General features: G+C 32.1%; 1 protein-coding gene across 1 annotated transcript in view; it reads right to left on the bottom strand.

Moving 5' to 3' along the window:
- Positions 1 to 1,186: 1,186 nt before the first annotated feature.
- LOC140063692 (reversion-inducing cysteine-rich protein with Kazal motifs-like) overlaps positions 1,187 to 24,351 on the bottom strand; it is a 34,107-nt gene continuing 10,942 nt past the window's right edge. Inside the window, exons 4-23 of the mRNA XM_072110160.1 lie at positions 23,436 to 23,521; positions 15,295 to 15,342; positions 13,978 to 14,011; positions 13,348 to 13,545; positions 11,325 to 11,498; positions 10,658 to 10,788; positions 10,180 to 10,282; positions 9,870 to 9,930; positions 9,127 to 9,339; positions 8,486 to 8,622; positions 8,160 to 8,315; positions 7,561 to 7,746; positions 6,356 to 6,560; positions 6,030 to 6,184; positions 5,494 to 5,621; positions 5,124 to 5,259; positions 4,847 to 4,948; positions 4,561 to 4,679; positions 4,089 to 4,178; positions 1,187 to 3,608 (exon numbers count right to left, since the gene is read on the bottom strand). Of these exons, the coding sequence (XP_071966261.1) occupies positions 3,375 to 3,608; positions 4,089 to 4,178; positions 4,561 to 4,679; positions 4,847 to 4,948; positions 5,124 to 5,259; positions 5,494 to 5,621; positions 6,030 to 6,184; positions 6,356 to 6,560; positions 7,561 to 7,746; positions 8,160 to 8,315; positions 8,486 to 8,622; positions 9,127 to 9,339; positions 9,870 to 9,930; positions 10,180 to 10,282; positions 10,658 to 10,788; positions 11,325 to 11,498; positions 13,348 to 13,545; positions 13,978 to 14,011; positions 15,295 to 15,342; positions 23,436 to 23,521 (2,696 nt within the window). The 3' untranslated portion in view covers positions 1,187 to 3,374. The remainder of the gene's footprint in view (positions 3,609 to 4,088; positions 4,179 to 4,560; positions 4,680 to 4,846; positions 4,949 to 5,123; positions 5,260 to 5,493; positions 5,622 to 6,029; positions 6,185 to 6,355; positions 6,561 to 7,560; positions 7,747 to 8,159; positions 8,316 to 8,485; positions 8,623 to 9,126; positions 9,340 to 9,869; positions 9,931 to 10,179; positions 10,283 to 10,657; positions 10,789 to 11,324; positions 11,499 to 13,347; positions 13,546 to 13,977; positions 14,012 to 15,294; positions 15,343 to 23,435; positions 23,522 to 24,351) is intronic.

The following is a 24,351-nucleotide window of genomic DNA, read 5'->3' as shown; positions in this document are numbered from 1 at the left end:
TAAACAGTTTTGATTGGCTGTCAAACTTACAGACTCACAAAAGACATTCCAAACATATTTACTTTCGGGCAGTCAACAAGAACGGATTTTTCCACAATGAAGTGTCATGACGTCACTGCTGAGGATGAGTTGGGTGGTGGTGCACGCATGGGTCGTGGGTGTTTAAAGATGTTCAGTATTTTTTTTAATTACCATATAAAATGCCAATAATATTTATAATATAATAAATCTAAAGGCAAGTTACTGAAAAAATTACAATTCTGTGGGTATCAGTGGCTGAATCTCAATGGAGATACAAAAAAAAAAAGCGAAAAGCTAAATCAAAACGATAAAGTAAACAGCCAGAAAAGCTAGCAGAGCTTTCGGGCAACACTAGCCCTTCATCAGTGTAACATGATAATAATAATATATATATATACGTCTGACGTGGCAATAGTTGAAGAAAAATGAATCAAAATTATTGAGAATAAATCATCTAAAAAATGGAAATAACAAAATAACCATGGAGTATGAAAATAACAACGCGTTCCTGTCACTATACTATACAGTACAGTACTTTTTTTACTGATGGAATATTAGGCCCTGGCACAGTAGCCTACTATAATTTATTATATTTTCCCGGTGTTGAATTTTATATATTTAATAACAATATTATTATGTAAATTCATCCGTGACAAATATTTTTCTACAAATGAGAGAGAGGATGAATTAGTGACATGAGAAAGTATAATAGTGGCTATATCAGATCAATCACCAGAGGACATGACTAAGTTCACCACTTTATTTTACCGCATTTTTACTCATCCCTGTACTCATGATAGGCATTTCTGCCAGCAGCAGAGCATATCCAAATTATTTTAGTAAACTTTAGTCCATAGTCATCATATAGGGTCAGCTGTACAATATTCTTCTTTCAATTAGACATTTTGTACAATGAAATGATCAATCTTTATCAATATATTTTTAATATATTGTTTTTTTAGTTCTAAACATGTTAAACTTGTGTTAGAGAAAAGATATTAGTTTAATTGTTGTTTTTTTGGAGTTTCTAATTGTGTTATATTATATATATTTTATTTGTTTTGTTTTGAGGAGCCTATTCACCACAAGCTTTGCTTTCTTTTAGGCTCCTCCACTTTATATTTATATATTTGTAAAGTGAAATAAATAAATGAAATGAAAATGAAATATGTTTATTCACAATTGTTTATATATTGATAATTCATACAGTTTGATACATCTGGAAACAGAATTCAAGGTAGACAATATTTTCATCCTTACACCATTCATTAAATTGAAATGTAACAAGGCATGTTATTAGAATCAAATTTTTAATTTGAGTTAAGAACCATTTCTCATCATTTGTATAATAATAATAAGCAGATAGTTCTTATATACTATCTTAGCAAAGACTGATTGGATCTTAATAAAATTAATACCTTTTATATTTATAATCCATAATTCATTAAATACATAAATTTCAATGATCCCAAAACCAGAAGACCTCCCCTCCACAAATCGAGACCTTCCTTCTAAATCATGAAACATACAATGAAGAAGATAGAACAAGTTCAACACTTAAGCCTTGAGCTGTACCTATTTCTCGAAAGTTACTATTATACTCCTTTCACAAGACCTAGAAAAACTCTTGAGTGTATACACACCATACAAAACACCAGTGTTAATTCACCCCAGAGTTTGTAAACAGGTTTTGCTAGGCAATGTAAAAGGGGTATTATTGTACAGTATTGAGGGCCAGAGCCACCAATGCGGTTGGTAAGGTTTCAACCACTTTTTCACAGAGGCCTTTGACAACCCAGTGGCTTGAACAGAGATTGTTCCCCTTTCTTGCAAAAAACGGACCACTTTATTTCTCGTGGCTACATCCATCACTGCACTGCATTAAAATACATGATAATTTTTGGCCAGAATGTAGGTGATCACACTAGTTAGACAGAAGTCAATAACAGTCAATGTTTATTTTTCAATTTCCTGAAACCAGTTCCGAAACATTTTCCTGTTCTACTTTACTTATACTGTATAAACAAGTTTGGGAATGAATGCATTTTGTTTCACATGATATGATCACTAAACAAAGAAGTAATATGTCAATGTCGGATACATTTTATAGGTATGTAAATCATCATTCCCCACCCACAATGTGTACAAACTAAAGAGGGCTTGCTTTATAACATAGTATACAGCCAATGTTTGTAAGAAGAAAAAAGAATTAAGTAAAAGTAATGAAGTAAAATTAACTCGGTGTGACTTGAACAAACACATTACCACTTTATATATTAGATAAAAATCACATTTTGAAAGAGATCGATAGGCCTACACATCCCCACCTAATCCCCAACACTCACCTCCCACCCTCAATCATGTTATTCTGGCTTCATTCAAGATTTTATAATATCACCTTGTAAAACAATATAACAACAAGCACAGAACAAAAGCAAAACATTCAATATCTTAAAACTATGACTATAAAAAACTCTTTAGCTCTGTCTCCACTATCAAACTTGCGAAAACAAAATCTGATGTGCCCATGGACACGATCTTATCACTAACATATTTGGGCACCGTCATCTTTGTCAAATTAGTTTGATAGTGTAGATAAAGCTTTACAATAAAATATATAATAATATAATTCTAGATACGTTAAAATCTATTTTATACAATATGTAAAACATTTTACAATTCAAACATTTACACTATGTTACAATTATGAAAGCTTTTTGGAATTATAAAACATACATTTTAAAATAAAAATCCTTGTTTGGCCTAGAAGTATGTTACTTCAATTTTCTAAGGTTGCTTTAAATATGAGATTCAATAGAAATGAAAGATACCCCCAACTACCCCCTTCCTTTCCCCGCCGCCCCGCCAAAACAAAGGAGTAGAGAAAGGCAATTGTAGTAATAAGATGGGGTTAATTCATTTCATTTATTTCGTCTTTTATAAATAAAAAAAATCACAAGGTACAGAGCAATTTATGGGGTAGACGGGATTGTCACGGGATTAATGTTTTTTAATTAACTAAATGTCATGTTCATTGTGAACTGTGAGCTCTGCTTATACACAATATTGTGGTAAAATACAGCCTCTACTTACAAAACCAGACTTAAAAAAAAAAAAAAAACTTTTGAAAAACTATATTTTTCCAAAAAGTGCTATCAAATATTGGGCAAATTGTTTTTAAAATGAATAAAATACAGCTTTTACTTATACTTTTTTCCAAATATTGTTTGTAATTTTTAAAATAAATTAAAATTACTTTAGAAAAAATGAAAACATTATTTTCAATTTAATGTGAATTCGGTCCATACAATAAAATCCATCTTTTATACAAAATATACGTACTGCAGCAGCTGTTACCTTGATAAACATTTTAAATACATTATTTTCAAAAAATATAATACAAAAAGATATGATAAGACTTGGTAGTTTGTCGCGTGCAACGTCGGTGCGCTGTTGGAAATCGTTGGCGTAGATAATCTTGTTCTTGCAGCAATCAACGGCGTAAGATGGATGTAGAAGTATAGCGTTGGGCTTTGTGTGTTGATTAATGCCGCTATTTTTTCTGCCTCACTGTTGCAAGCTTCAATCTAGAAGTAAAAACAAGACGGTTATTTTTTGTTGAATAATTTAATGATAATATGACTTAGAACTAATATGACCACAATCATACAGTAGTTTCTTTATTGAAATATTTTATTTATAAAATATTTCAATAAAGAAATAGTTTCTTTATATAATCACTGCAGTCATTAGTCCTAGTAGATGCAACCATGCATGTCCATATTAAAATACATGCTATTTAATATCTGGTATGAAAGATACAGGTTAGTTAAAAGAATACAAATTTTTCTTTTTTGTGAAGTTATTAATGAACCAATTTTCTGGAATTTCGATAGGCATGTTCTGTACACCAAAAACTTCAGAATGCTAAATTCAAAATTGTAGGCGCTATCGTGCTAACAATAACATACAAACAAAGAATTATTATTTGCCAATGAACAAAATATTCTAGAAATGCATTCCTTCAACAAACCCTGTAAAGTAGGAAAGCTGCATGTTTGTATTACCTGCAACTCTGTGGGGTTTGCAGTAATTGGAACCACAAGTAAGATGAGATCTCCTTCAATGCTCATATGACCAAACATGTCACACTCGGCCTAAAAACATGACGATTTGAAACAAAATTAATATCATTATTACAAAAATAGAGACAGATATTGGCAACATTAGAAGTATCCCCTAAACCATTCCTCCATGCCTAGTTTCATTGCCCGTTTCATTGGCTCTTTCAGGATATTTTGAATTAGTCTGTTGAAGCATAGAAGAATTATTTCCATGGCTGGTGACAGAGTCTGTGAAAAAAATTATACCTATGTATGCAGTATGATATTCATGCTCTGTTGCATCCTTCTTTTTCAAAAGCTATTTTTGGAGAGAGTTAATGGTTGGTGGGCTACTCAAATTATGGGTCCTCATGAGATAAGCTTTTACGCTTCTAGTGACGTAAAACAGGAGAATAATTGTGACATGGTCACTTACCACTGCGATATGTGGCCTCAATAATGCGAGTATGACATTAACAGTAATTGGTTCACCACTAAGAGCCTCTGACATCTTATTTGCAATTGTTTCACTAAACAGGACTTGGATCTCACCACCTAATAGAAGATATACAGTAAGATGGTTATCAATGTTTTAACAATTATACTTGTAACCGATTTTAATAAAATGTTAGAATAGAATGGTAGCCTTGAGGTTAAGATGCTTGGCTATCGATCACATGGTTCTGGGTTCAAATTCAATTTACTACTACTGTACTACTCACCACAAATAGGGCAGCATGAACCAGGGGGTGTAACTCCTAAGCAATTCTGAACATTCTGTGGTGGACAATACATTGCAAAACACTCAGAATTGCCTTCCCCATCTACAAAGAAAAGAAAATTCAAAATTGAGCAAAAGATTTATTTAAACATGATAGTTTGTATTGGTATTAACCAAAAAGTGAAATTAAAAACAAAGAAATAAATGTTTATTGAGAATAATATTAGCAATTCTTAACTTTTTGAACATTCAATGTATAGAACAAACTGCTACTATACCTGACAGAATGCCGACTGCCTGGCAGGCTCCATAGTAGTCTACAGTAGTGTGATCATTCCATGCCTCACAGACGTTTGAATATGTCTCGCCATTATGGCCACACACTGCCATTGTGTTACTATTATCACAATGGTTCTGGTAAGAAAAAATAACAACAATGATTTTGAGATTTAAAACATCTGCAACCAGGGGCAGATCCAGGGGTTGTGCTTGGGGTGAACCATTCTTTTTGGGAACTTCTATTCAAAGGAAAAACTATTAAGGGGACACTCTCCCATGAAATGTTGTAACACACACTGTAGCTAGCTACTATTCAGGCCTATCAATAGCGGTCCTACTGTATTCATTTATATGTATTATAGAATTTACCTTGCAGTCTCCATTGTAAGCAAACGTTTTACCAGCTTTGTACATTGAGCATAGATTAAGATGTGTTTCACCATCAGTGTCACAAACTGATGTTAAGACCTCATCATCACAATTCCAGTCAACAGCAACTAAAAACAACAATATACATTAATAGATATAATGGGACAGACTACCAATGCTCTGAACAATTAGTCTTGGGGGAGCTCCTCCCCATCCCCCTTTTTTTTCAAAACAAGGAGGCATAATACATACAAAATATGTTTACTGGTAAGGTTCTGTGTTCTTTCTGAATCCCAATGAGCTGTTTTCAATGGCATTATGTGGTATGGTGGCCAGTTCCTTTCCATGTACTGTACGCCACTTTATCCTCCCTACTATTTTTCAACCATTTACAGCTGAGTGGAAAGGGAGTTGTTCATTTTGGGAATTGAACCTGGTTCTTTCTGTATGATAACACAACAGACATGCCTGGAATAGTTGATATAATAGGTCAAACATAGAAACAACTACTGTATAAAATTAATTATTATACTCACTACACTCATGCTGTGGACACTCTGTGTAGTCCAGACTTAAACAGACTTGTCGATTTGGTACACACCTCGTCCCAGACTCACAAGAAGCAGTGGAGCAGGGATCTTTACTTCTGCACATGCCAAACTCGAGTTGGTCATCTTCGAATTCCATACATCTAAACATTTTCAAAACAATTTTAAATTAACCAATGAATGAAAACTGTAATTAAAATTGTTTACATTATCAACATGTTTATCCGAAGGAAATTTATATGTTGATGTTTTCTCATGCATGACAATAGTAATTTGATTGGTTTGAAGTGTAAAGAAATTGTTAAATACTGTACCTTGCCAGACATACACTTGGGTATGTTTTGCCGTTGAGTGCACAGACAGGAACAAACTGATCAGCGCAGTTACATGGTAGACCAGTGTATCGTCTTTGTTCTTCTATGGTGGCTGAACTAGACAAGCATTGTCTTTTGGAGCATGTACTCACTCCGCCATAACATACACACATATTGCAATCAACGAAAAAATGACTCAAATGTTCTGAGTAGAAAACAAACATTTTAATTTAAAAAATAAGGATAACTGATAAATTCAATCTCACATTTTGATTTTGTTTGGGTTATCAATAAGGAATAAACGACAAGGGGCTGAAAAGGAGCAAAACGCCCAGATAATCTCCTTTAAAGAATGCACTGGTTTCTTTTTAAGTGCACACGAACAGCCTAGTTGTGTACCTTCTTATCCAAGCCAACTTTGGGCCTTTAAACCTGTGCCATAACAACAACAGGACTGTTGTTGTTTGCAATGCTGCTGTTTTTATTACAGTGATTAAAAGTGAACTACTAAGTTCAGCATCTGTTGCGTTTGAATGAAAGAACACAGATTCAAACAAGAAATATTTCTTACAAAAAACGCTGCTCGCTTATTGAAAAATATTTTTTAGTTTAAATTTGTTTTTGAATGTGTCATTTTATTGTCACATAATAGTTATTTTACCTGAAAAAATGTAATTTAAAGCAACAAATACTTAAATTGTCTGTCAGACAATGGTTTTTGGGTTTCTTTTCTCTTTTTATATGTGAATAAATATTATTTTTTGTTACAGAAGTGAATACTCAATTTCTGTCACTTTAGTTAATTTTATTGCTAAGGTCAAGTCTGGTGGGTCACTTCATCACCCTAGATATTTCAAGTGTGAAGTATCCTATTACAAACACAAACTTTAATGGACTGTTTTGATAATAATTCAATGAATATCTGACAGTGAATTACAGTCAAAAGTCAGTATTATAGTCAAATGGGATAAATACCAGAAATGCTTTGGGATTTGTAATTTTAGCCTAATAGACTCTTTTCCAAGACGTTTTTTGGGTCTAGTAGGTGGAATCTATAAATTTTAGTGGAGTTTCCATTTTTGCAAAACTGTCGTCCTTAGATACAGTACTATTACTGCTGCTTGCTTTAGCTTCTGATTGAGTAGTCCTAATGGGACGTAGCAGGCTAGAGCAGCAGCGTGAAAAGAGAGACTTAAAAATCTTACCTCTAAGCTGGCCAGCAATTTTACAATCTCGAACCTTTAGTTTTGGTATTGTTTGAAAGTTCTCAAATAGTCCATTCTGACCACAGTTACAAGCCTTGTACCGTGTTAAATCGTTGGTTGAGTCAGGGATTCGGACCTTACTTCCATGTGGAAACATAAAACGTTGAGAGCGTCCAAGTTTACAACCTAAAAGTAAAAGATCTGTTTACTCTAGTAACCATTGGACAGATGAAAATTGAAACCATACTGTATGATTTCTATAAAATTTCTTGTTAGAATTATGTTGCCAATAAGTTAATATCAAAGATAGGTATACTTTAATGAATAGAACATTATTTATTTGTTTTATAACACACATACTGTTCTAAACTCAACTTTTATTTAATTATCTTGAATAAATCATCGTCCAAAACTAGGCCGGGAAGCTAGTTTATTAAACAAAAGAGCTTCAATTTTGAATGTGGAGTAGAACAGATTAGACTGATAGCGCACATTACATACATTATGTACAGTAAATAGCCTCGCACTCTTCTTTAAGGAATACGTGTTTTGAAATAAAATTTAAAACTCTATTTTATTATTAAAAGTAATTGATTTACCTAACATGCATCTAGGCTTAGAACAGACATCGCCTTCACCGCAGAGGGTCCGATCTGTAGTACACAAGCTGTGTTTTGTGAATGTGTCGTTTTTACAAGGATTGTTATTGCATGGAAGTGTCACTTCTGTTGATATTTCGGCATATTTACTTGGATCTGAAAAATAAAAATAATACGTAGGCATTATGAGAGAACAATAGAAATTTTGCCTTTGAAGAATTTGATGAGTTTGACTCGTTTTTTTCCATTTACAAATGTCTACAAACGCATGAAAATAATCAAATTTACCAATGGGTAGCTGGTTGTGTGAAGAAAACAAAACTTACATAAGTATTCTTTAAATGAAATACAGGGTGCATCATCATCTGCTGGTGACAGAATGTCACACATGTCTTTTATCGAGTATTCTGATTCTTCACTATTCTGAGCAATGCATTGGGTTAAGATTTCAACACAGTCCGCTCTAAAAAAAACAAACGAAAGACCTTGAGTAAAAGTAACTTGCTTGCTTGAGATCTAATGGGACATACTCTAAGAAAAGATGAAGATGAACCAGTAAAGAGAGCTTGGAATTTAGAAGTTGGAGGTAGAAGAGAAAGAGGACGGCAAAACGTGACGTGGAAAGATATGGTAAAAAAAGAAAGTAGGAAAGTTGGTTTGAAGGAAGATAGCTATTAACTTCTTGGAAGAGGGAGAAAGCAAACTCAAAGAAAAGATGATGATGTCAAACCAAGCTTAACTAGGCCAAGCACTATAGGATTTCTGCTTGGTGTTTTTCATACACGAGAAGATTTTTTTCATACTAAAAAGCTGAATAATACTATCACTCGATTGTTTGATATTATATGTCTATAAAATACCATGTGACGCATAATAGTTCAACCAAATGAAAATATATATATCTAGAATCTATATCTTATGTAAGAGCACTATAAGTTGTAATTGATACTTCATCTACTAAACTTACTTGCATATCATATTACTGTGTGTCTTACGATGACATGGCCTAATCTGTAAAGTACATGCGATCGCTTTCCACATCTCAGGCTGGCAGTCTCGGATGTTCTGCACAGAAAGCGTCATATGAGGCATCAGAATAGTTCCTCCCATCCAGTTGTTCATGTCTTCTCTTGCACTACGGTCTGCATGCGCATTGCAGCTGCGGAATAGCTCTGTCGGTCTGTAAAATTATAATTATTTGATCAATTTGGTTTGATTAAAATCTTTTGAGATACACTCAATAATTCAATTTCAGGTGGCTGAGAAGTTAAAGAAAGGGGTACTGCAAACCAGGCTCTTCTCCTATTTCATTTTAAGTGTGCACTTTTTTAAAGAACCCAGTCCATCTTTCGGGGGGTGGAGCTGGGATGTACTGGTCATGATCTCAGTTCAGACACAACGAAGGAACTCTTAAAGAAATAAAAGTTGTATTGACAATGCCCTATTCAACCAAGATTCAAATGGGAGGGAACATCATCACACATCAGACCTTACGCAAGAGATAATTTTAATTGTTACCATATTCCATTAGGAGTCATGGTATCCATACTAAAAGGCACCTGTATGGGCACATTTGTTTTCACATAAAGTTTGATAGTGTAGACAGGGCGTGATCCACCACGATAAAAGGCAAACATAGAAACTAAACATCACATGGTCACCTAAAATAGAGACCTCAGACTAACACCTGACCAGCAAACATTTACTTACCTTCCATTAAAATTGCTGCAATAATCCATTCCACTACAGCCTGGTTGGCAGGGTTCTTCAACTGAAAATAATAGAATATTAAATTTACTTTTGACAAAATGTTAAGTAAGTAAAGGAGAAAATATCGATTGCTTTTGCCTATTTTGTAGTGTCCATGACTTTGACATCCTATAGCACTATGTACTGTATGTATACAGTATAAAAATAATGCTATCCCACATCATTAACTCACTTAAATTTTGAATATAAATACCAACAGCCTATTTATGCCATCTGTGCTAATTGTTTGTTTTTGTTAAAGTAAACTTACAATCAGCTAAGCATGTAAGCATGGCTGTCTCTTCTGCTGATCTATATTTACACTTGATCTCAAACTCATCCCATCGTAATGGTTCAATAGGTTCGCTGTATAACTATGAAATAGTAATAATAATAATAATCAGTGTCAAACGAAAATGATAAAATATGTCAATTGTTTCATGAACCACAAGTTCATGGTTCAAATCTATGTCTTTTTCATAACAATAGGATGATATCATGGGGAAAAAACAGAACAGGACCTATTTGAAACAATTACGTACAAATGAAAATTTTGTATATTGCACGTCCCCAGGGAAGAACAACCATGTGTTGATCTGGGCCTCATCCGTGGTTAAATAAAGTTGTATTGAATTGAACAAATATACAAATCATGTTCAAAGCTGGTGTGTCCAAAAAAGACAATATCAAAAACACAAACCAAATTGTTCCCAATAAACGATTTTGAATGCATAAACTTTTTTTCTTACCTTGATACACAAATTTTTGCAAACAGTGCTAACAGCCACATGGCAGCAAGATAGTTTGGCGCCCTCTACATTTAACAGACTAACTGGAGTCTTGCTCTCTTCTGATGTTTTGGAGTCTAGTTTTGAAGTAGCTGTAAAAAGGGAAAGAAAGAATAAAATATCAATATTAAATAAATAATAATGAGTTTTATAAAAACAAGTATGGGATTCATTGGCAAATCATATGTCAGTTTGAAGATGTTGCAACTACTGGTACTCAATCATTACACACAACTACGCCATTTGATACAGAATTTTGCCGTTTTGTTTGTCATGCAAAATTTGTGACGTTTATCAAGAAATTACTAATTTTCTTACCATTAACAATAAAATAAAAAATTGCATACTGTATTAAAAAACTATGTTTTGATCTTGGTGGATATACAGTGGCTGTTCATATCAACTTTCACCCACTGTAGTTTCTGACTCTCAGTTTGATATTACGGTAGGTCAGAACAGGCTCTATATCCTAATAAGGTTTAGAAATGTAGGTAGGGCATTATAACCAACCATCAGTGTAAAGCTTTTGATCAATTGTTATACAGTAGCATTAGCTCCTTCCAAATGCCGAACACTCCATCTTCTGAAGGTATGGGATGTACAGTACTACTGAGAAAATTCTACCTACCAATATCAAGAAGAAAGCAATTCCAGATTTTATCTGGCACATCAGTCAACAGTGGTTCTCCACAGTCATCTATCAAGGCTTCCATTATCTGGATCTCATCTGTCATGACATTCAGGGCATTATGACACGTTTGGCGGCATTTTTCATTTGCAGATTGTTCACAGCAATGAATGCCTAATATAAGAAAATTGAAAAGAAGATCTAATATTAAAATTTGTTTTTTTGTTTGAATTTACTTTGAATTACCTGTTCTAAAGCTCTGTACAATTTATACTATCAAAAAAAGTGTAATGTGGCAAAATATGGTAGTGATATGACATTATCATGTCCATTGAGCACAACACATTTTGTTGTCACATAAAGTTGATACTGTAGACAGAGCTTAACTGGAGGATTGGAAAACAAAAGTTACATACAATAGCAACTTTTATTGCTGGATACATCAATAATAGTTAATATGTTATTATAATAGTTATATAGAATTTTATTACTTTCACAATTGTTTCTCTGGTATTCACAAAATAGGTTGTGACATAAATTTTAAAATTAAAATCTTGGATACAACGGAAATTAAGTTGTGATAGTTGAGGATGACCAACATGTGAATCACGACTCATCTACAGTATCAAACTTTATGTGACAAAAAAAATGTGATGTGCCCATACAATGGACATGATGATGTCATATCACTATCATATTTGGGCACATCACACATCAAACTAGTTTGATAGTGTAGACAGAGCTCTACAGCCTTGTTTTGAATAATTTGTAGTTTTTATCAGGGGTTTTATTTTAAAAAGCCCAAGATGACAAGGCATAAATCAATCGTGGGGAGAATTAGAGCTGTATAAAGAATAAGTGAATGAAAATTTAAATGATGAGAATTGCGTTTCATATATTTCAACCTGTAATTTGCATTCTTTATGATTTTTTTATTGATCTGCTTGCCAGACATATGCTGGTCAAACTCAATTCCAAGATATTTATATATGACAAAACCAATGTACAGTACCTGTTAGTCTAGACGGATCCAAAAATAAGACTTCAATGACATACATTACAGTATTATGTCTTTTCCAAAAGTTAGATTTATTAAACCCAGGGTTTATACTATATTATGTTATATATTACATTACAGAATAAGGAAGTAAAAGCATATATATCACCCTAAAGGTGAACAATACCTTAAAGAATAAATCAACATGCTAAATTTGAGAATGTGAAAATATAAATTATAGTTTATGCTGTGAATATTATATAGTAGCGTCTTTATTATTGCACTTTAAGACAAACAATGCTTTCACTCATATATTTGTGATTAATCAATTTTAATACTGAATTTGTGCAACATGAGAAGGGATAAAGGTTTTAATGTACTTTCACTTTAATATAAATTCATGAGACAAAAATAGAATTCAGTGTAACAATTTGTAAAACTTTTTTTTAGAGAGCTGTTGAAAATCAATGAAACCAAAACAATTTAGAGAGTGATATGATGCACAAGGGATAAAACTAGCCCGAGAGGCATGGGTTCGAGCATGTCTGTGCCATATTTATTATATTCATTAGGCAGAATGATTTACTCTCATTGCATCATCCTTTAGATGGGACATAAAGCCGTACCTAATGCATGTTAAAGAACTTGTTACTGTAGGCCTATGTTTTTTTATGTTTTGTTCTGCATTAAACAGATTCCATACATTTCGAAAATTATAATGCAAAAGAAAACACATCAGATTTAATACTTTATTTCACATCACATTCCTGTTAATCACAAGAAAATAGTATGTCTATTGAATATCATGTGATCCACAATCCTCCAATAAAATGACAGGAATCTATTCAGTTTTGTTACAATTATTATGTTATTGTTATGGAATTTGTATTGAGAAATTGTAATTGTGAAAATGGAGAGAATGTACATTTCTTTCTTTTATTCACTGTTTTAATTTTTTTCTGGTAAATGAATAAATGGCAACACAACTTGAATAACAAACAAAAGCTAACATTATAATATACTCACTTTCTTTTGGATCTCTTTTTGATTGCGTAATACTTGTATAGTTGTTAACGCATGTACTAATACTTTCATCAACATCAGAACAGTACATCGTAACATCTAATGCCATTTGTTCGGTTGGAGAAACCGCATCAAAGACTGCCGCACATTTTGTTGAGCAAATATGCCCAGAAGATGCACTTTGACAACAAGTCTTTTTCCCTAAAAATATATAATTTTTTATGTTATTCTTAATATTTTCCAAGTAGAATAAATAAAGAGTAATGAAATTAGATTATAAACAAACACAAAATTTCATTATTATGAACAATTGCCCAAAAATGAAAAAATAACGATCGATGCATAACATTATTTGTAGGCCACAAGTTATATAAAAAAATTGTTTTGCCAATAAAAGAACAAAATAAACAGTTGAATTTAACCAAAAACTGACTTTCAGACAATGGGCTTCCAGTTGACTATTTTTCCTTTAAAATTAAAGTTTTATAAGGTAATATACAAAAATGTGTCATGGTGAAGAGCAACGAAATGTCCCCATATGACGTCATGAACACAATGAACTAATGTGACATAATTTCGGTGTCAGTCATCACAAATCAAAAGCTGCCCCCAATACTGAAAATGAATACTCACATGTAAGCCTATTAACACACTGGTACATTTGTTTCTGAAAGAACATAAAATAAAATCGCTTGACATCTTCTAATTTGTTTCATGCTTGATGCTTTATGAATTTAATATACTTTAAACTTACTGTAATTAATTCAGCAATGGATACAAGCTGGTTTTTACAATTTAAAAAGATTAATTCATTCATTCGTTCATCAGTGGAAAAATACTTGTGGATTTATTGTCATTTGCATATAAAATATACATACAAATTATGTTTGCTCTGAGATATACAAGAACCAATAAAGAATCAATAGGCTATAGCCCAATGTGGCCCAAAAATATTTGGCCACGGGCTCATAGACATATTGTGGTTCCTTTTAGTATAGCTAATGTATGTTGGGCAAGTAGGCCTACTAAACAAAGCCCTGAAAAAAAAAAATAGTACAAACACAACAACAACCAACAAGTGTGATGTGCCCAAATATGGTAGTGATATGACATCATCATGTCCATACATAGGCATATCACATTTTTTTGTCACATAAAGTTTGATAGTGTAGACAGAGCTTTACATACACTACTCAGGAAGCAATGTAGTGTTTTGTTAAAGTTTGAATGGGTTATTGTAGACTAAAGAGGAATATCAATCTAGTAATTTCACTCTTCCCTGATCAAACAAATAAAGTAGATTACTATTGAATCAATTATTTAGTCGTGCTTTTATACTAGCTATTGTATGCTGGGCAAGTACTAAACCGACCCATGATAATTACTGTAGTAGGACAAACACTTCCATTCTACCATACAATAAACAGGAAGCCATAGTGTTATAAGTTTTGTTAAACTTTGAATGGTTTATTTCTGACTAAAATGGAATAACAAACATCCACCACTCAGGGTCTTTAAAATTCTTAGGTAATTTTTGATTTATTATGTTTTTGACAATTTTCAAAAGTTGTGTTCCAGAAAGCATAGTTTAAGTTTTCACACTTCACAAGTTCAAGGTTGGATAATTGAGTAAATTACATGGTAAAATTGAAAAAAGAACAAGTTAATATTGTTGTTTTAACAATACACAAGACAGGTAGGCTGCATGCCTCTTAGTTTAAACAAACGGAATCGGTTAGTATAAAAGGTAATACAAATAGAAAGTATAGACTTTAGTAAATTGTAGCATCAATAACAGGTATTTTATATCTTGAATAAAATTCATTTAAAGTTCCCGAAAACGAGTTGAATGGAACCCCTTTTCTTCCTGAATCCAGTCTAGAGTCTAGATCATGACATTTTTTCCCTGGCCACAAGCTTGCCAAGCACTACATAGGATATGAATCTTACCTCATCTTTACGATCACAAAATGAAGACATGTCCTCCTGAACTTCAGCCTAGAACAATAAAAAAATAACAATCAATAAAGTATAAATATTAGACACCAATACAAAAAGACATTTTAATATGCGCATATTAAATAGTATGGAGTTCATTCTATTCTGAACAAGAACTTTTTGCTTGACACATTACCATGCATGCACACTTATTTATTAATTACATAAACAGGCCTATTGCTTTAAAATAATAGTAATGTAGCAAAAATGTTTTAATTAGATTGTGGCATATGATTTTTATAATGTAAAAGCGATGGAAAATTGACCATTATTAGATTCAAGAATAAATTCACAAAATGCACTATAGAACTACAAAAATGTGTAAACTTAATGCACAGTTCTGGAGTTTCTAGAGCAGACATCTTTGCTGCCAAATATCTCAAGAGAGATCAACTGGAAGAAACATATAGGCCTACTCCAATTCCGATTTTAACTCTTTATCCACCTCTCTTTCAGACATCTCTTTACCTGCAACTTTTATGTCCCAGTACATTGATTTTGTTAGGTGTGTAAAAGGTTACTGTGATTCAGATGTTTGCTGTTATTTTGCATATAGGATGCCTTGATGTGACATGCCTCTAAAGACTTTACTGCAGCAGTTACATGTTTTAAAGCCAATAAAAACCTTTTACTTAATTTCAATAAAACTTTTATCTTGTAAATATTTGAAGAAACAATATATCAAGTAAATGTTAATTGAATTAAACTAACTGTTATAGCATAGCTGACGGAACTAAAACTTTGACTGTTTAGCCTAGTACTGTATCTGACTGCTCTAGTTTTAACATAAACATGTAATTCTTGGAAAACATGGACGGCAAAATGGTTAAAAGAAATGGAAATGTTTAACCCTAGATAACAGGTTTCCATGTCTTGGAAAAAACGCAATAATAGATTTTTAAATAAGTAATTAATTAATTTTAAAGAATGTACTCAGACTGTATGTCAAATTTTAACAATGAGCCACATTCCAGAGTTATAAAATCTAAAATAAAATGAGGAAACTACCTGAATTAAATGATTATATAAGCACAGTATTATGTACAATAAATGCATCTGAAAGTTTGTTTTTTTTTGTATATAAAATATTAATTTAGAATTTAGCACATTAATTTGTACTCTGTTTACTACTTTTTATACACTATTGCTATCTAGCCTAAATTCTTGTGACAAAATGCTAATTATAATGTTAATGACAGCAATTTGTAAACCTTAATTAACACTTTAACTATAATTTCAATATTAGGGCCGACTCTGATCACAAAATGTATAGGCCTAGTGTGTGACATGGATATTTTCCTGAATAAAATCTATTGACATCAGAAAGCAGAGACGGAGAGCCATCAACGCCTATAGTGATCAGAATCTGTCATTAATTGGATGCCTAATTAAAGGTCATAAGGTTAAAAGCAAGCAGTATATTAAGATGTAACCCTATAGACTCATATTTATATTGAGATCAATTCAGTTTCAACATCTGCATCGACAGAGCTTTTTGCTTGGCAACCTCTATTGTGTGCAGCCTAAACAACTCTTCACAGACTTCACTCAAAAGCCTAAATAAATACACTTTCTAAGGTTTGGTCCACTAAGAGCTTGAGAAGCTTCTCCTCAGACACATGACTTCAAAAGCTTTGGACAACTAATGAGTAGGGTCAAATTTATGGGTCAGTAAACAAATCGGTGATGACAAATGGAGGTGAAAGGAGATGAGTGATGGATGGAACTAGTCAACCAAACATGATAAAAACATTGTTACTCTATTAGTAATTAATGCAGACCTAATCACATGGCTGACATTCAATTTGTGTTATGTCTATACAGCACATTAACACATCATCCATCATCACTGAGTAGGTCTAGAAATAAAGAATTTCTGTATACATCTCTTAAAATGAACATTAACATTTTATCTAGTTACAGATAAACTTTTTTAATTTATTTTACTGTCAAACTTTAATATACGTTGTATATTGTCTCTTACAAAGTTGTATTATGTTTTCCAAAAAGTTTTAAGTTTTTAAACATTTTAGAAAAAAAGCTTAAATTGTTTATTTAAACTAAATGATTCTCAACTCAAGCCACTACTACATTATAGCAAGCCCAAAATTCAAACAATATTAACAGTATAAATGTTGGTTTCATGCCCTACTACTACGCCTGTACTTGGCCACACACACATGGCATAGTTTGACTAGACTGATTATTGCCATCAATGTTTTTTTATTTGTAGTTATTTACACTGACTATTTTGGATAATATATTCATAGTTTGTTTTTCAACTTACTACTGTACTGTACTAAATCATATTTAATTATTTGCTGACTTGCATATTTACATTTAAAAATACCGAGTATCAAATTTTAAGAAAATGCATGAACTTTATTCTAGTTCAATCATTTTCACTAGGCTAAAAGCCATAATACCAACCAATATTGATCAGGTTGAACTAATTGAAAATGAATGATTACATATCAAAGCATTATTCCTCATACTAGTATTCTAAAAATAGTAGACAATAACGTCACATGATATTTGCTTGGAATGGACATCAAACATTATTAATTGGATGTCCGCACTAAATAAATAAAGTCAATGAAAGTGTTGCCAATAATGAATATTCGAACCAACATGATAGTACAAGTTCCATTTTTGGAAATCATCTTCTTTTTTTTGTTACCGTATTCAATGAGGGTGATCCATCCAGCAATTGCTGATCATCATCATCAGAGACCCTCATAGGTTCACAAGACAAACATACACAATGCTCTACATAAACAAATCTTTTGAAGTGGAGTTGTAATTTTGTCCTTAGAAAAAATCCTGACATGTGACGGGCTTGAACACAGGACCCTTGCTATCTATGAAATATTATTATTATTACAGAGTATTTACAGTAGGGCATACCTACAGGACTCAACAAAAGTTTCCACTTTATAGTGGGTTGGCGTTTATTGATAAAGCATACTGTACATGCATGTATTTCCCCTTAATCATTTAAAAGTGTCCCCTTAATAGATAAAAGGGTGTACTAAACCATGGGGCATTAGAGCTGGATTCAAATTCTCCTGAAATGTTTAGGCTAAATTGAAAATGAGGAAGCAAAGCAATTCACTGCTATTTTTACACCTCACAGATTCACGACGCAGAGAGAGAGAGAGAGATAGCCATTTGTAGGATGTGTAAAAGATAGTGTAAATAAATATTAATGAGAATCATGTACAAATTTACAACTTGATTTAGTATGTTGTTAATCATAAAATTATTATTCAAAATGTTCTAAATGATGGGAACCACGGAGATGAAACAAGAATTTAATGAACTTAATCAATGTCTTCAAAAGAAAGTTCCACAAACAAATCTTTATATTCACATGATGCAGTGTGATTGGAAGTCAAACTATCTGTAAACAGGCCACCACCGCAACACCAAGACTACTTCAAATATGGAATCAATTTAATGTTTTCAATCTTGTCAATTTTCTTCCCCGCTAAGCAATTACAAGAAAGTCATCACCTTAGCAAAATTACCATTGTTGGTGGTATTTGTCGGCCATTTCATAAAATCATGTTCTCTTTTTCAGTTCATTAAATTATCATAGAAAGAGTTTATAAAGAGTTGATTAACCATGCTTGATCATCAGATTTGATTGTCCAACATTCCTGTGATCTATTTTACACAGGTCATCGAATCTGTCCATCATTTTCAGCGGCAACTCATTTATTCCCTAGTTGGGGGCAAACAATATGCTTGTATGCAGAAAAAAAAGAAAGCACGCTTTGTTTATTTTCTGTCTACACACAGATCATTTTGTTCAGAGATTTTTTGAGTATGTTGCTTCGTTGTACATCTGGTGTTTGTGTCTTTTAACCATTCCGACTGCTTTTCTTTTCTTCTAATTCAAATATACTTAGGTAGTTCAAATAATGTCATTCACAAAAGAGAAAGCTTTTGCTGGTACAACAATGAAGTAACCTGTATGTACATTTTCAACTACTTTTTGTAAAATTAAAGTCAAATTGTATTGCAAAATTGTATTCATAAAAGTAACAAGGTATTTAACATCATAAAAAAATCAAAGTATAAAATCACTGAATATTAAAAATAACTGAATTATTATATTGACTACTATTCTAACACTTTTTCTCATAAGTTTACTAAATAGTACATGGGTACAAATATATTAATTTACCTGTGCATTAAAAAATAAATAGAAAAAAACCTATAATTTATAGCTCTATGGGAATGCAAGGAAACATCAAACATCATTAAATAAAACATTTTTTTTTCAACATAAAATCAAATTAAAAAAACTATACTTTGTGGAATTTGTACTGTAACAGTTTTTTATCTGTTTTTTTCTAATACAGTTTGTAATTGTTCTTCAATGCTCACTTTTTAATTTTATGTGACCTAACTTATTTAATGTAATATAATTTAGGCTTATTCCGTTGCCTTTGTAAGATACATATCATATTGCATTATCAAATATTTTATTAGATAGAATTAATGGAATGATAGGATTATTGGACTATACATTACTGTCCAATTTTGAAAACCTTTATACAATATTTAAAGTACATACTGTTCTATGTTTAGCATAACATCTGGTTAAATTTATTATTGGACAGAATTAATATAAACGCCTTCTCAGAGGAATCTACAAATATTTAATTTAATCTATAGCAAGTTATCAATATGATCTGTTTTTTTAGTCATCGGCTTGTCAAATCTTATTTGCTCAGAAGACACCTCAAACTGTTGGAAATATCCTACGGCCTGGGTTTATTAAATGAATGATGTCATTGGCCTTGTTTTCATGTTATTGAATTGTAGTAATTACTATAAACATCATAATCAGAATAACGAAAATTACATTTCTCTTAAGTGACTCGGTTTTCTTGATTTTTCTACAAACTTTTTAATTGAATGAATCTTCTTTTTTTTAAGCTTGATCAAGAGTTTATGTCAAGAAAATTTCGAAGGTTATTAATTCTTGAAGATCATATTAAAAATATTCAAATAGTATACTATCAATGAATGTAAAATTTAATTAATTCAATAATGGTTGTTTATTGTTTTTGAAAAATTGTTTATATTTTCTGAAAAAATGCATTCATCTTCTTAATATTTGTTGTTTCTTGTTTTTTTATATCTTAATATCCAAAATATAAATAATGTTATATTTTATTGTAATATTCCCTTTTCACAATCATTTTTATATGGTAAAAAAAAAATTATCAATTTCTATACTTGAATACACTTATATTTACTTTACAATAAAATCTATGGCCACTGTATATATCACACTTCACAGACTAAACTCATTTGGTAGCAGTGATACATAAATCAGGCCATTAACATCCTTAAATAACTATATTATTATTGATGCGAACTTTAAGGACCTTCTTAAACCCAAACAGTAGTTAACCTTACATCTTCACACCATTTAGCGGTATTTGCTGGCTCTAAGGATAAATATTAGCCTAATCAAGCCTGATTTATATCTATAAAGGTAACAAATTAGATACTTCACTAAATCTCTCAAATCAGGTAATCAGGAAGGCTGACAGGTGACAAATGCGGATAAATTTATGTTTTTCTGATCTCATTACTGGTGTTAGCAGTGGTATATGGATTGGTGTTAATCACCTAATTTGTCCATCAATGGCCTGGTTGAGCCAATGGTGCTTAACTGATATGCTTTAAATCTTTTGCCTCATTCTAAAGTAGGCCCTACTACTATACTTAGGTAAACTTTAATAAACTGTACTAGTACATAGGAAAATGTAGATCAAGACAAATCAATGTTTTGCTGTCACATTTTCAGTTTAAGAATAGAACATTCTAAAAGGCTTGAAGATAAGTTTCATTATTCTTAAATGTATGAACAATGATTTGCACATTTCCATTGCATCTTGACTCTTGGGCTATTAAGCTAGTTACTATCCAAAACCATTATTTTCTGTTCTCTAATGTTCTATTATTATTAAAAGTTTTAAAAAATTGGTAAATCATTAGGCCTAGTATAATATGCTTTTAATACAATATATCACACACTCTGCCAAAGTGATTGTTTTTAAAGATTTGTTTGATTAATTAATTACATTGTTGTGTATTGTATTTTTTTTTCATTTAGAATAGACAAACAATATCAGTATTAATATTATGGAAAGGCTGTATAGATTGAATAAAATACCAGAACATTCTCCATTCTGTATTATGGAAATATTTAATCTTTTTACATAATGAATCATTCAGCAAGAGAGTGCATTTTGTGTGCAAACAAACAAATGAGTTTTCATGTCCCATGGAGAGGTGCTATAACACCTGTGTTATTTCTCCCCTGAAATATGGCCCTAAGATTCCCTAAAGAATGAGTTACCATGGTAACTTCAAACAGAATTATGACATGATTGATAACTTATGGAAATGAAATATGGTTATTGAGAAATATGATGGCAGAATGGTGTGTATGAAATTCCTTGTGCTTGATTCATGAAAAACAAAATAAAGTCCTTAATGACACTAGACATAATTTTGTCAAATTCAGCAAAGGGTCTGGAATCAAATCGAATGTCACTGTTTCGTTTTTACGATGTTCCACGCGGCTATGCGCCAATCGATATGGGTATGGCTGAGTGAAAATGAAACATTGATATTTTATTTCGATTGAGCTTGAACTTGAACTGTGCCAGAAAAGGTGTAAAAGACCCTTGAACCAAGCCTCATAGATCACTGGTAGAATTTATACCATGGACCCTGTAAAACTAACCATGCTATTATTTTCTTTTTAATTTTAAAGATCTTATTTTTCAAAATTGACCATCATTATTCAGCATCTTTATCACAAGTAGGTTATTTTTATTACCCAAAATAAAGGTTGGGGTATCTGGTTTGGTATAAGTTCTGTGTATAGGCAAAGAGTTACAGAATGTTTATATGCTAGGAAAATGCTGTACAAAATATAATACAATAGTATTTTTAGTTTAGGCTATAACAGAAAATCAGTCTACTAGCAACTGTCTGTTTGATTGTATTTCATAAAATTCCACGAGATGACCATCCAAAAGTTCAATTAGAAACTACAAACAAGCTAATTAATGTTTAATTGGTTAATTAACCTAATTTCAGGTGAGCTGGATTGTAGGGTAAGCCAATCAGAAGCATTTGGAAATATTAATTAGGTAATGTTTATAAGTGCTTCAGCTTGGTAAGTTAAATATTCCTTCTGTATATCCTGACAATTACATGGAACCACAAAGATTTTGTTAAGTTAAAATATAGTTTATGTAATGTATTCATATTTTATGATATTTCCATCTATTTTCTTTTACAACCAGACTATTACTATTGGTTCAGTGAACTCCACAAACCTTCAAAATTGTGGTCACATAAAATATAGTTTCAATAAGCTTTGTCTTTATATTAAGTGTTTTATCCATTCTTTCAATTATGAATGTAGTAAATTTAAAAACCACAAATATTCATAGTCATGTTTGACTATTCAGTAGAAGGTGTTGTATTGTATAGGTAGCTAATTATAAAGCAAGGTTTTCTGAAACATATGTGGACTAAAGGCTTTCAACAACATTTTAAATAACAGTGTGTACTATCCATTCGCCTTGTATTTTAAATTTTGGTTTTTATTCTAAATCTAGTTATATTACTTCATGTCCATACAAAGTTTGTTTGTCAAACAAACAACTAACACAGAATACCAGATCTGTTTTCCCATGAAATCAGGTTTACCTGTGGGATAGAATGGAATCCACCCAGTAAAGTTCAGGAGTTTATTCAGATATCCCCATTCATTTATAGAAAAAAAAAATATATCAAAAATAATAGTAAATCTATACAGTAAAATCAATACAGTAAACATTTTGGTGGTCTAGAGGCAAGTGATATGAAGGTCATGGTTCGAGACCCATCCAAGTCTACCCTCAATGCATGGAGTATTACGTCACAGTAGGGCAAAACATCTGACTCATTTCGCTCCCTGATGTAAAAGCTAGGCCTACTTAACTTCATAGTAGAGTACCCTACAAATACAATTGAAGGGGTCGAACACAAGTGAATGAAAATATCATTACCTGAACACAAGCTGTGTGACAACGACTGGATATTGCATTGATACAGCAAACTTTACCAAACCATCCTGTTTCCTCCTGCCAAATATCTAAAAAATGTTTAAAATTAATTTCAATTTAATTATTGAACTAATGTCAATTATTCAAATATACACATTAATACAATATGAAATTGAATTTATAGAAGACAAAACAAGGCCGTATAGATGGCTGCAGTCGCGTGCTCATTAGTGTTTACCGACCGACCGACCAACCTACCAACTGACCGAAATTACTGAACATGTTTAAAAATGTTGAAATGTATAAAAACATTTATATTTTTTTAATTTACACGTGCGTAGCCTGTCACTTTTGACGTGCTCGTATAACGTAATTTCGAGTTGAAAAGTAAGTCAAGAAAACAGAAATCGGGCAAAAAGAGTGCGCAATAACATTTAACGCGCAGTGCGCGCAAAAATCTGCGCACTCATGGCAATTTTGTAAACGCTTAAAATTGCCTGAAAATAAATTTTGAAAATTTTAAGCGCGCGTATGCATGCGTTACATGCGCTACGCACGTAATTGTATTGCCATATGATGATTTATGCCTTGAAATTTATGAGTACCAAATTTGATTTAATTATGATTCATGGTTGTGAAGATATGATTACAAACGTGATTTCGTTAAATCGTGCGTAGACCGCGTAACTTTTTATTGCGCACCGTGAAAACATAACCACATCGATTCCTGGCCATAAGGAATATACTGTGAAAAATTGACTTAGCTAGATTAAACTGATATCAAGATAAGGTCAGAAAGCGATAAAACGCATAGTGATACCGGACCGACAGACAGACCGACAGACAGACAGACTGACCGACCGACATAGTGAACTATAGAGTCGCGTCCAAACGACTAAAAATGCTCTGATGAAGGTAC

This window comes from Antedon mediterranea, chromosome 1 (genome assembly GCF_964355755.1).
Source record: "Antedon mediterranea chromosome 1, ecAntMedi1.1, whole genome shotgun sequence".
NCBI lineage: Eukaryota > Metazoa > Echinodermata > Crinoidea > Comatulida > Antedonidae > Antedon > Antedon mediterranea.
Note: the sequence above shows the minus strand (reverse complement) of the source record. Positions and strands in the feature narration are given on the sequence as shown.